The 13,368-nt window shown below is 46.2% G+C and overlaps 1 protein-coding gene across 1 annotated transcript; it reads right to left on the reverse strand.

Moving 5' to 3' along the window:
• Window positions 1-377: 377 nt before the first annotated feature.
• Window positions 378-13,099, reverse strand: GRP (gastrin releasing peptide). The gene is made up of 3 exons (XM_077843059.1): window positions 12,961-13,099; window positions 7,629-7,871; window positions 378-737 (listed from the first exon to the last, which is right to left on the reverse strand). The coding sequence occupies exons 1-3, from the start codon at window positions 13,097-13,099 to the stop codon at window positions 679-681; spliced, it is 441 nt and encodes a 146-aa protein (XP_077699185.1). The 3' UTR covers window positions 378-678.
• Between the last annotated feature and the right edge of the window lie 269 nt (window positions 13,100-13,368).

A 13,368-nucleotide genomic window follows, 5' to 3' on the forward strand; every position in this document is an offset into this window, starting at 1 on the left:
TTGAAGCCTCCAGAAAGGCTGTATGTCACTACCCGGATTCAGTAAGTGGCCTTCACAAGGAGAGTTAAGGGGCGTCTGGGTGGCTCAGTGGGTCAAGCATTTGACTTCAGTTCAGGTCATGATCTCAGGGTCCTGGGACTGAGCCCTGCTTCTCTCTCTCTCCCTTTCCCCTCACTCATGCTCTCTCTCACTCTCACTCTCAAATATATAAATAAAATATCTTAAACATTAATTCCCCAAAACAATGAAGGGAGAGTTAAAAATCCAGTCTATCTTCATCAGTGAGCACACAAGTTCATTATCAAGCTGTTTTGTTTGTTATCTCTGCTGCATCCTTTCATTTGGAATTGAAATAAGAGAACTATCTGCCCTTTGGATAAGGTGCTTAGGTTTTTTATTGTGAATGGTAACAGGTTGGGGGCTGGAGTCTAATGGACAAATAGCTTAGATGTAAAGAGCATTGATTGGAAGACTCTTTATGGACAATTATTCACGGCAAACAAGTTCAAAGCAGAAGATGCTGCTTGAAAATTATGGATTTGGTTGAAAGATACAAGAATAGTTAAGTGTTTTGCACAAAGGGAATCTTGTTGATGATCCAGTATAATCGATGACTGTAGAACATAGTCTCTTAAGGGTTTTGCTTTGCTTCTTTGAGAGAGGCTGTTGCTGTCCATGTTAATTCCGCGGGGGGTTTCTTCCCTCAGGTTGAGAACCTGAAGCAGAGAGTCCGCCAACTTAAAAAATATTAAAAAGAGGAAAGCAAACAGTTAGCGATACCTAAGTCTCATGCTAAAGGCAAATACATTCCCCCACAAACCATCAGCATCACTTGGGAGCTTATTAGAAAAGCAAATTCTTAGGTCTACCCCCGACCTACTGAGTTAGAAACTCTGGGTGGGGGGAGCCCAGCGATCTGGCCTTTCAGAAGTCCTCCAGGTGATTCTGAGTCTGTTCATGCTGGAGAACCACAGTTCTCTAACGAGAGACGGAAAGAGAGAGACAGAGAGACAGAGAGAGACAGAGAGACAGAAACAAACTGACTTCCTCTTTTTTCTGGAGCTGCTCTATGTTTGGCTCTCTTTGTTTCATTAGCTGAACTTGTATCCTGATAGGACTATTCAGGTATATACATATATTTTAAATATTTCATCCATTTATTCATGAGAGACAGAGAGAAAAAGAGAGAGGCAGAGACACAGGCAGAGGGAGAAGCAGACCCCCGCTGAGCAGGGAGCCCGATGTGGGACTTGATCCAGGACCCTGGGATCATGCCCTGAGCTGAAGGCAGACACTCAACCACTGAGCCACCCAGGTGCCCCTCATTCAGGTATATTTTGACCACAGTTGGAAATTAAATGTATGATCACCGGGAATTTCTTACTCAAGTGTCAGCTTGGTAGGGGGGCCCTTAGCGAATATGGAATCTTAATTCTTACTTTGTTTAGTTTGGCAACGCCTCATTGCACAAATCAAAGCTAGTTTATGAATCACAGGATGACACATTACGAAGCTCGGACTGTAAGTGGTAGTAGCATGCAACTTGGGAACAGGAGCTAATTTGGATTTCCGCCAGTTGTAAATTTATTGTGGCTTGCTTGTTATGGCTTCTGCTCAAATTCAGACTGAAGAAAGAATGAGTAGTTGTAATGTTAAAATATGTCTTTGTTCCCCATATATAGCACCCTATCTATGGGGAAATGAGAAAATGCTTTTCAACCAGACTGGAGCTTATTACACTTTCCAAGGTTCTCTGGCAATTCAGGTTCCCCAATGGCCAGACCCGCCATTTGTTTCTAATAAAGGAGTTACTTAGACGAGTTATTATTACCTGCTCTGTGACTCAACTGCTTTGGCAAGGTGCTAATAAGGCCAGGGACTGAGGCTCAATTCCCACACAGACTAATTAGTTTTGCTTTTCTCCATGTAACCTGGGCTGCACTGTTAAGGGTCACCAGCCTGCCTGAAGATGCTTCCATCCATCTTGCAATATAGGCCAGTGCTCATAAAAGGGGCCAGTGGAGGATGTGGGCAAGGATCCGTGAAGCCCCTACACTGGCTCAAAATATTGAATCTGAGCTGTTTGGCTCAAGGGAATGGAAGTAAAGCTACAAGGAAAAAGTAAAGGTAACCGAGGAAGATCAAGGAGCCAGAGGCAAGAGGGAGGGGTCCGTTATGGTGGGGGGAGCTATACTGGAGGTGGGGGTGACTTCACTCTGATCCTTCAGAGGAAATGTCAGGGTGATCAGAGACTTTTTAGTTATTCTCAATTACATATTGCTGTTTTTCCTACATTTGGAACTTCCTCTGGAGTGTTTCACACATGAAGAAATAAAACCTTTCTATTCTCAATGCTGATTTGACGGGACAGTGGGAGCCATCCCTTAAAAGTGAGGGCAAACTTGTATTTTTACTTCCTTCCTGTAACACCCTCCGCAATGCACTCCCTAGGCCCCTTTCTTCTTGTCCACTGAATAAAAGAAAACACACACACACACACACACAAGGCTGCAAAGAACAATGCTCTAAATTACAAAAGGAACCCAAAGGTCAACTTCAAACTTCCTTGAAACTCAAGACAATCCATAGCCACATCTAGTATTATGTTTTCAGTACTGGGGCTGACCTAAACACTGTTTCATGTGCTAGAAACCATAGGGTAAAAGTTCCATTAATTTTTTGTGATAAGGGTACAGTTAAAAGATTAGGTTAACCTTGAAAATGATTGGCCATAATTGCTAATAAAGTTCTGGAGCTCTTCTGCCATGATTATAGTAGTCTAGTTTCAGTGCACATTTACACAAACCTTTCCTGAATTAAGTAAATATCTTTGTCACCAAAACATGAAGATGCTCAGAGTTTCTGACTACAGCTCTGGGAGATCTGGCGACAGGACTTCATGTTTTATGACTAAAATGGGAGAGGAGAGCATATGTGCACAGTTTTTAATTTTAAGAAAAGTCCTTCAGCCTTTGAAAATTCCTGCTGCTACTTCTGGCAATGCTCAGCTAAGTTATTAAACCTCGTCCTAACATTGAGCAATATATGGATTTCTAATAGAACCATTCTCTTGGTATTCCCTCTTTGTGAATAAGAAAACTAGAAGATGCTTTCAATTTGCATGTCAACATTGTTTCACTAAGATGGAGTTTCCAAACAAGAAGAGTGATAAACCCTTTCCGTCTGTGCAACAACTATACAATGGTTGAATTTTTTCATATTGCTGGGAAATATATCCAAAAGAACGGTACCAATGTGTGCAATAGTTAATTATTCGACTTGAGATGGAACATAACGTGGGAGATCGGGGTGGCTCAGTCAGTTGGGCACCCAACTCTTGGTTTCCACTCAGCTCATGATCACAGGGTCAAGGGATTGAGCCTGACAAGGGGTTCATGCTCAGTGAAGTCTCTTTCCCCTCTCATTCTGACCCTCACACTGCTCATGTGACCTCTCTCTCTCAAATAAATAAAGTAAAATCTTAAAAAAAAAAAGGAATAAAATGGGATGGGTCATCAAAGCTTATAGAAGGAATAAAAACAAAACATAAAAAGATAGAGTAGAAAATTGAGGTCTGATTATTAAAAGATAGCTTTTTCCCCCCTGCATCACATGAAAACAGAAACACTGTCCCCTTGAAACACTCACTCTTTGTGACTGCCCACTCAGGCCACCTCACACTATGACCACTCAGTGATTATTTTGGAGCTATTCTTTCATACTTGGCTTCTCAGCTTACAGAATATTCTTCTGAATATGACAGAAAATTTTTGATTTTTAAGGAAGGAGCTGAATCTTTTAAAAAGACCTATTTATTTATTTGAGCAAGAGACAGAGAAGCAGAGGGAGAGAGAATCTCAAGTAGACTCCCCGCTGAGTGCAGAGCCTGATGTGGCTCTTGAGCCCAGGACCCTGACATCATGACCTGAACTGAAATTAAGAGTCGGATGCTTAACCGACTGAGCTACTCAGGTGCCCCGGGAGCTGAATTTTTTTCAATCTCAAATTTATGCAGATCCAGGGTTAGAGGAATAAAGTAACTCAAAGTGGATATTGCAGTTTCACTCAAATAGGAATGAGTTAGGGATGCCTGAGTGGCTCAGTGGTCCAAGAGCATCTGCCTTTGGCTCAGATCATGATCCTGGGGTCCTGGGATTGAGTTCCACAGCGGGCTCCCCTCAGGGAGCCTACTTCTCCCTCCCCCCATGTCTGTGCCTTTCTCTGTGTGTCTGTCATGAATAAATAAATAAAAGCTTTTTTTTAAAAAAAAAAGGAATGAGTGATGAGTGTAAGTCCATTTCCGTGTTTATAAAGTTGCTTTAGGGAGTTTTGTGGCAGTGATCATTGTTACTCCTCAGACAAAGGAGAAGGCACTGCTGTTGGACATCCACGCAGTAAGTCCATAAAGTCACCTGATCAAGAAAAGGCTTCAGTCAGGGGCTGGGAAGTCAATCCTAAATTCCCGGAGCCCTCAGAGACCTGTAATCCACCAACAAAGAAGTGAGCTGGTTGTGACCCCAATAATACAGATGTGGGTAAGAGAATCACTCGGGGCTTTGTACAAAGTTGCTACTTATTTCCGTATCGGTTGGCTTAATCCAGATTTTCTTTCTGAATAAAGGCTCCTAGAGATTTTTCTCCCTAGGTGCTTAATGCAACAAGTGAACTTTGCATTTGTGTTTGGCATAGAGAATCCACAGTAGACCAAAGTGCAGTGAAACACAGAGAAGCCAGCGAGGCTTGGCAAAGCCAGCCCTGCATCTCTGCAAAGGGCCCATCAGTCAAAGAGTTAATCACCGTGAAGGAGTGAAGGCGCCAGCTCCCCAAGCTCGGTGAGTGAAACGCAGTATTATTCTGGTCAGAAACCGTGAGGAGGGCAGCCCAGGTGGCTCAGTGGTTTAGCCTGCCTTCAGCTCAGGGCCTGATCCTGGAGACCCGGGATCGAGTCCCATGTCGGGCTCCCTGCATAGAGCCTGCTTCTCTCTCTCTCCCCCTCTCTCTCTGTGTGTCTCTCATAAATAAATAAATAAAATCTTAAAAAAAAAAAAAAAAAAGAAACCATGAGGAGCAAGGCTACTACTAGATCCCACATCCTTCATATTTAGGATCCACAAGGACTCTCTCGTTCCCCAGGAGATGCTTTGTGTGGCCCCAGACTGTCCATGGAGAGACGTGGGCTCCTATCCTGCTCTCACCAGTGAAAAGCTATGTGACTTGTCTCAGTTTACTCATGTGTGAAACGGGGAGAATGATAGAATTTTCTTGAATCTTCCTCCTTTTTTAAAATTTTTAAAAAAGATTTTTTTTATTTATTCATGAGACACACCCAGAGAGAGGCAGAGACATAGGCAGAGGGAGAAGCAGGCTCCATGCGGGGAGCCTGACATGGGACTTGACCCCGGGACTCAACCGCTGAGCCACCCAGGCGTCCCTTGAATCTTTCTCCTAATACTGCTGTGAGCATGAACAGAGAAAAGTGAAGGTGAACTGCATTGCCTGGTACTTGGATTATGGTAATCACTCAATAAAAGCAGCCATCCTTAGTATTACTAGAATTGTGATTATTGTTTTTGCTTTTTATATCAATTTTGTGGAAACTTCTTAAAGGTTAATGAGAATCACTTCATTTTCTGTTGCTTTGCTTTCTTCCTATACATTTTATTCTCTCTTCCATCATCTTTATTCTCTCTTCCATCCCATTTACTCTTTGTACCTAAGCAATGCCCATTTGGTATAATTCCTTATCCCTCTTTTCTACGAGACACTATACCAAAAAAAAAAAAAAAATCAGTTGATTAGATGTGTTCATCAAGTTTTAAAATATTATGTGAGACCCAAACTAAGTAATCTTAGAACAAATATAAAGAAGTGCTCCTCTGCATAGAAGGTAGCAAACCAGAATGTTCTCTTCTAAAAGTGTATGTGAATAGCCCCCTCCACTAGTGCTCATCAAAAACAAACATAGGGCACATCCCAGAGGCAAGGGAAACAAAAGCAAAAATGAACTATCGGGACTTCATCAACATAAAAAGCTTCTGCACAGCAAAAACAGTCAACACAATTAAAAGAAGGCAGCCTGTGGAATGGGAGAAGATATTTGAAATGTCTTATCAGGGGATCCCTGGGTGGCTCAGTGGTTTAGCGCCTGCCTTCGGCCCAGGGCATGATCCTGGAGGCCCCAGGATCGAGTCCCGCGTTGGGCTCCCTGCATGAAGCCTGCTTCTCCCTCTGCCTGTGTTTCTGCCTCTTTCTCTCTCTCTGTGTCTCTCATGGATAAAAAAATAAATAAATCTTTTTAAAAAATGAAATGTCTTATCAGATAAAGGGTTAGTATCCAAAATCTATAAAGAACTCATGAAACTCAACGCTCAAAAACCAAATAATCCGGTTAAGGAAATGGGCAGAAGACATAAATAGACACTTTTCCAAAGAAGACATGCAGATGGCTGACAGACACATGAAAAGATGCTCAACATCAGTCATCACCAGAGAAATACAAATCAAAACCACAATGAGATACCACCTCACACACATTAGAATGGCTAAAATTAGTAACACAAGAAACAACAGGTGCCTATGAGGATGAGGAAGGGGAACCCTCCTACATTGTTGGTGGGAATGCAAACCGGTGCAGCCACTCTGGAAACCAGTGTGGACTTTCCTCAAAAGTTAAAAATAGAACTACCCTACGACCCAGTAATTGCACTACTAGGTATTTACCCAAAAGATATAAAATTGCAGATTTGAAGGGACACCTGCGCCATGATGTTTATATAAGCAATACCAACAATAGCTAAACTATGGAGAGAGCTCAAATATTCATCAACTGATGAATGGATAAAGAAGATATGGAATATTACTCAGCCATCAAAAATGAAATCTTGCCATTTGCAACAACGTGGATGGTGCCTGAGTGTACTACGCTAAGTGAAATTAGTCACAGAAAAACAAATATATGATTTCACTCATATGTGGAATTTAAGAAACAAGACAGATGAACGTATGGGAAGGTGGAAAAAGGAGAGAGGAAACAAACCATAAGAGACTCTTAATGGTGGAGAACAAACTGAGGACTGATGGAGGGAGGTGAGTGGGGGATGGGCTAGATGGGTGAAGGGGATTAAGGAGGGCACTGGCCATGAGCACCAAGGGTTGTATGTAAGTGATGAATCACTGACTTCTAGTCCCGAAACCAATATTGCACTGTATGCTAACTAACTAAAATTTAAATAAAAATCAAAACAAACAAACATAGGGAGAGACTCAAATAATCTCTGGCCTCACTTTCAAAAAATTCTGGGAGGGCCTGGTTGGTGGGTTAAAAAAAAAATCCCTTCAATGCACAATCACTAATAAGCATGATAACTAATAAAACTCCTAAATTGGAGTTTGGAACCAATATCCTTTTGATTTGCTAAGAAGAAAAATCATCTATTACGTTGAAATTAGACGGGGAAGCGCCTACTCATTTCTCAGCGTGTATTGGTGTCAGCCTAGTTAAGTAGCTCTGAAGGCTTGCACAATTTTATTCTTCTCAGCTCCAACCTAACCTTCCAGCTCTCCCCCAAACACCTCCACCCTTCACCCCATCCCACCCCGTTCCCACTCTCCCACCCAGTGTGTTGTACCTTCACGAGTTGGACCTATGACTTTAAAGTTGCTGTCGTCCTGGTAATCCCAAGCAGACTGGCGAATGCCCAGGGGCTCCCTCTGAGGTGTCTGATGGCTCCTGGTCCCCTTTGCTTCCATGAGGCTTAGTAAATTCCTTGCAGCTTCTTCCCACCGGATGTACCCCTGCAGCTGCTGCTTCAGGCTCCCTTCCTCATAAACATATGGGGACTCTCTGGTGCTCTTTTTCCCCATTAGGTGCCCTGTGAAAAGAAACACAAAACCAAAATATGACCATTGAACCCAGGGGAACTCATAAACAAGAAATTTCAAAGGACACCAGTTAGGTGTGTACAGCTTCCTCCCAAGCGCAGAATAAATAGCATTTAATTCTCAGAAGTTACTTCATCAATAACTGATCTATTTTGCTCCCTGTCCAACATGTGCAGTAAGTTGGACAAAATTTATAACCACAACCCAGGGGCCCTGGGGTTGGTCCCAGCACCTCTGCTAACCAGCGAGGAGACCTCTGCCAAGTTTTGAGTATCCCCAGTCCTCAATTTTCTCAACTCTAAAATGAACGGGTCAGACTGGATGAAAACTAAGGAACCTTCCATACCTAAAATATTGCCACCAATTCTGCGTGCACTAAATTCTATTCCCAGCTGAATGACAGAGGTTAAACGTCTTCCTCAATCACTTCTGAATTGCTGCTGCAAAGAAGAGTCTTGCTGCTTTTCTTGGTGTGATTAAAAAAAGATGTTGGTTTCCTCTGTTCTCTAATACAAATAAATGTGCCAAAGGAATTTTTCATTTAAACTTTCTTAGAATTTTAGCTGAGACTGAATCTAGGAATTGTCACCTAGAAATTCATTTGCCGAGTATGTAATGAAAAACGAGGTGAAAACAAGTTCTGAGTAACACTTTTCAGTCACAGAAGTGCAGAATTTTCTCCTAGATGTCTAAAAGGGTCAGTCAAACTCCACCAATGGGTCCAGGGATGGACACTGCTATATATAAAGGAATAAAAGTTGCTGCGCAAGAGGCCAGGCCACTAAAAACGTGGACATTCATGTATGTAAGTGGGAAAAGCCACAGTGTCAGAAGTGGGTGTGGAATTCAAGGTCTTCATTCTTAATGCCTTAGCCCCTTGCTAATAATGCTCACATTATTTTATTTACTTTCCTCCGTGGTTTTTTTCCTCCCCATCTCTCAGCACTTGCATTTTATAGTACTTTTAAGCTCCTGATACTCGTAAAACTATGATACTTTTGATTTAAAGCTCATAAGGAAAGAAAGCTCTTGGTGATTCCAATGTTGTCTGGCATTAGATATATTTAAGCAAACATTGCGGGAATAATGGGAATAATGTTGGACAGACCATGGCTACTGAAAATGACAAGACCTCTGGCCACCACCAGAGGAGCCCTCACCAGGACTTTACTGTTGGCGTCTGTTTACAGGACGTTCCATTTGGTCTACTCCACAATAAGTTCGATGCAGAGGAGACTTGTCAAAGGTCACCCACGTGTAAGCAAAGATTCTAGAATTAAAATCAGCGCACAGTCCAGACTCTACTATATTATACTGCTGTGAAGTGTCTTTGAACTTCCAAAAAATATAAGGCAGGTAGAAATCACTCTGGGGTCTGCAGTAAGGGTAAGGTCAACAAAAGGCTTTCTAATGTTATAAAAAGGAATAGAGGTGATATATCAGTGTATCACGACTCATTATGTGACTCAGAAAAAAAATTTTTTTTCTTTTGAAGATTCTATTGATTTGAGAAAGAGATTATGAGCAGAGGGGAAGGGCAGAGGAGAAGCAGACTCCGCACTGAGCAGGGAGCCTGGTGTGGGACTCGATCCCTAGACGTCCGGATCATGACCTGAGCTGAAGGCAGACATTCAACAGACTGAGCCACCCAGCCACCTTCTGACTTAGAAAAATTAATTCTGTGAGTCCTGGGGAGCCTGCCTGACAATGAGGTTTTCCTACATTGCCATGTGAGCACTTGTCAAGTCACTTATGACATGACACTTCACACAATTTCAAGACCCTACAGAGGACACAGCCCCAGCTGCAAGACTGGAATCCTGAAGGACTGGCTCCTCACTTGTCTGCTTGGTCAACTTGGTGCCCGGATATCCATGAAATCACCTTGCTTTTAGCCATAACAGTGATTATGTTGCACAACTTCTCAGGAAGCACTGAAGGATTTGGCTTTATTTCTACGGAGTAAATTGAATCATGATAATGGGAAAGCAGGATTAGAACCTGATGCTACAGTAATCACCTTGGTCACTCTTCCCTTCCCTCACTGCTCTCATCTAATTAGGACACTACAGATGAGAAAGGTGTTATCCCCAATGAAGCAGAGGGGCCATGGAGACGTTTTTACAAATAAGATCTTCATTTTTGTCACACTGGAATAATTTGGTGGACCTTTGTAAAACGGGAAGACAAAGTAATCCTCCATCCTGTGATTGATTTAACGTAGTTCCTTGTGACAGTGTACGTATCTGCATATTTGGTGGGTGGGTGCTGGTCAGGCTCTCATCCCCGGATCCACAGACTGACTGGTCATTAAGGAAAGTGCACCATCTATGGCATCCCAGGGAACACACTGTCTGGGTCCTATTTCACTTTGGAGCTGGCAACTACCAACCAAATAAAAGTCTCCATGGCAACACGGATGATCTGCCCACTTCCTCTTTTCCCATCCTCGTTTGTTATGTGTCCGTATCATAGTAATAGAGATCTCCGCCTAGACAAAAGACAGGCTCTTGAAAAAATAAATAAATAAAAGCTTGCCCAGAAGTTTAAAAAAAAAAAAAAGGCTTTTGTCCTTTTTAATCACTTCAAAATACCACTAACACAGCAGGCTGGAAGCATAAATGAATTTTCTTAAGCTCAAAATTTGAAGATCACCTCAACTGAGGAAAATGTCCATTAAAACATAGAGACATCAAGTGTTGAACTCTTCTGAGGGCGAGTTTTTCTGGAGTGATCCAGAAACTACATTTCACAGTCTCTGGGGTAGCATTCCCATGGAAAGCCATTCTGCGGCTGAACCTGGGTGTTTCAGAATTCAACCTGCTACAACATAGGTGACATCAGTGTCACGACTGGAAGCATTTCCTGGGAGCAGTGGGGACAGTTACCAGTAGTAGTGTTGACCTATATTTTCATATCTATATTTTGCACAAACAAAACATTACCATAAACATCAAGCCAGACAAGAATTTAAGTTTTCCATCTGTTAACTTGCTTTCCATTGCCACACCATGCTTCTCTCAGCTGCAAGAAGCAATTCCCTTAACAAACCTGCAAATTTGTGCTGACAGCTTGGACAGCAATATGTAGCTTTCGGTTGATATAATTGAAACTAAACTGCATGTCTTCCGTGATTGAGGAGGACAGGCATTTACTTAGGAGAGTGGAAAGCTAAATTTAAAATCTAACAACATCATTCATGCTTATGAGTGGTGCTCAGATTCCCAGAGATAGACGTCTCTGCAAAGCAAACTTTTCCTCAATCGCCATGTTATTTTAGACCAAACTGATTTTCTACTTCACCTTCCTCTGTCTCTTGTTCTCCACCATCTCTGCACAGCCAGCCAAGAGAGAAAAAGGGGAAAGAGTGCATTCCAGAACAAATAGGAAAGTGAGAAAATTGGGGGTTGCCACTGGTTGGTATGCTCCTGGATGAGGAACGCCCAAGGGTGTTTCACCACCAGAGCCCCTAAACACGCGGGGATGGGACAGATGTGTTGGAGAACTACAGCAATCAGGGTTGGCCTGCCTCAAAAACAACACGATTCTCCTCCCCATATGACTCTCTTGTCCTGCTTTTGGCCTGCAAGGGCTGCCTTATAATATGTCTTTTTAATCCAAAAAGATGGATGAGGGAAAAGAGATTGGAAACCTGGGAGTTTCGTTCTACCTTCCTAGGCCACCGGCTGGTGGCTGGACTAGACACTGGTCACTTGGTCTAAATTCCCAGAAGTCCTTTTAAAGCATCAATTCTAGGTTCAGCTTCTACTTTCTAAATATCCTTCTCTCTTCAAGGGTGGGGGGGCTTTTCATCTCCACCCATCCCAACCTCTCTTCTCCAAGCCCCGGGGCTGGGTTCTCAGTGTCCCCTCGGAGATCACAAATACCCGCACCCCTGCGGCCTCCAGGACTCGGCAAAAGGTTCTGTTAGCCGGTTCTGTTAGCCGTGCTGAAGACTAACCCGCTGCAACCCGGAGTTCTGGATTCCTCTGCCAAAGCATATGCAGCACAGAGGAGCAGAGCACGGGACAGCTGCGCCTCACCTCTTCCCATAAATGCGTCCTGGTCCTCACACCATCTGTGACTCGGCTGGTACTTGGATTAGCAAGTATCTTCCCAACACACCGTCGCCCCCTCTGAGTAGATGGTTAAGGAAGAGAGGACCGCACCCCACCCGCACCACCGCCACCCCTTAAGTCGCTTTGGGATCGACCTGCTTCCCCGGGAAGAGTTGGAGCTGTCGCGGCCGGCTAGGTGGGGAGGCTTCCGAGCAAGCTGGACGCTTTGCACTGGGCACCGGAGGCTCTGCTGGCGGGGGGGCGAGCCCCTGGGTGACGCTGGGTGGGCCCAGGTGGCGGGCCCCTACCCCCACCCCCGCCGGCCAGCAGTAGCGGGAAAGCTGGGGGGTCGCGTCCTCCCCTGGGTCGGACGTGAGGGCAGAGGGAAGGGGGAAGGAGCGGGGAGGCCGCAGATCTCGACAGACGGAGGACAGCGGGGTCTGGGGGGCCCGAGAGGCTCCGGCGTGGGGGTGGGGGGCGCTCCCCGAGCCCGAGAGAGGGATGGAGGGAGGGCTGGGCAAAGGGGCAGGGGAGAGGGAATGTTCGCAGGCGGAAGGACTGGGGGAGTCCAGGAGAGCCGCGGCCGAGGGGCGGCGGCGGGCCCCAGGACCGGCTCCCACACCTGTGGCTTCGCGCGGCGCCCGGGGCGCAGCCCGCATCCGGCTCCCCGCGGGCGGAATCCCGGGGCTCCCGGACGCGCTCGGGGACCCCGCTGCCCGCGGCGTTCAAGGACAGAGCCGTGCGAGGCGAGGCTACCGCCCGGCTGGCCGAAGCAGGTGTGGGGTGGGTGCGGAGGGCGGGTTGGCGGGTTCGGGGAGCTGCGCCCGCCCGGGTGCCCGAGCGGGGAAGGAGCTCCCGGCAGCCCGAGGCTGCTCAGGGACCGACGGCTTCCCGGGACCCGCGAGGGGCGGGGGGGCGGCGGCGGCGGCGTGGATCTTTGGGAGGACGCAGATGAAGGGTCGCGGCGGAGCCCTCCCCCAGCCGGGGTCCCGCCGAGGACTGGAGCGCGCGGGACACTCACCCACCGCCCAGTGGTTGCCGCGCGGGTACATCTTGTCCAGCACCGTGCCCTGGCCCCCCGGCACCGGGGCGGCGGGGCCCCGGGGCGCCTGGCAGAGGACCAGCGCCAGCAGGACGAGCGGGAGCTCGCGGCCGCGCATGGTCCGGGCGGGAAGCGCTGGAGCGCGGAGGCCGGCGGAGCGCGCTCTCCCCTCGGAGCGCGGGCGCGAGGAGCGGGACCCGGGGAGCGCCGCCGGTGCCGCCGCAGCGCCGCGAGGCCCCGACTTTATAGGCAGCCCGGGCGGGGGTGGGGCTGGGGGGGTCTTCTCCCGCGGCCCCGAGCGCTCTGACGTCTCCCCGCAGCGAGCCGGGGCGCTGGGACAGCAGTCCCCGAAAATCATCCATCTTCCGGCCCAGAGTGGGGGGTGCG

The sequence above is a fragment of the Canis aureus genome, chromosome 1 (genome assembly GCF_053574225.1).
Source record: "Canis aureus isolate CA01 chromosome 1, VMU_Caureus_v.1.0, whole genome shotgun sequence".
NCBI lineage: Eukaryota > Metazoa > Chordata > Mammalia > Carnivora > Canidae > Canis > Canis aureus.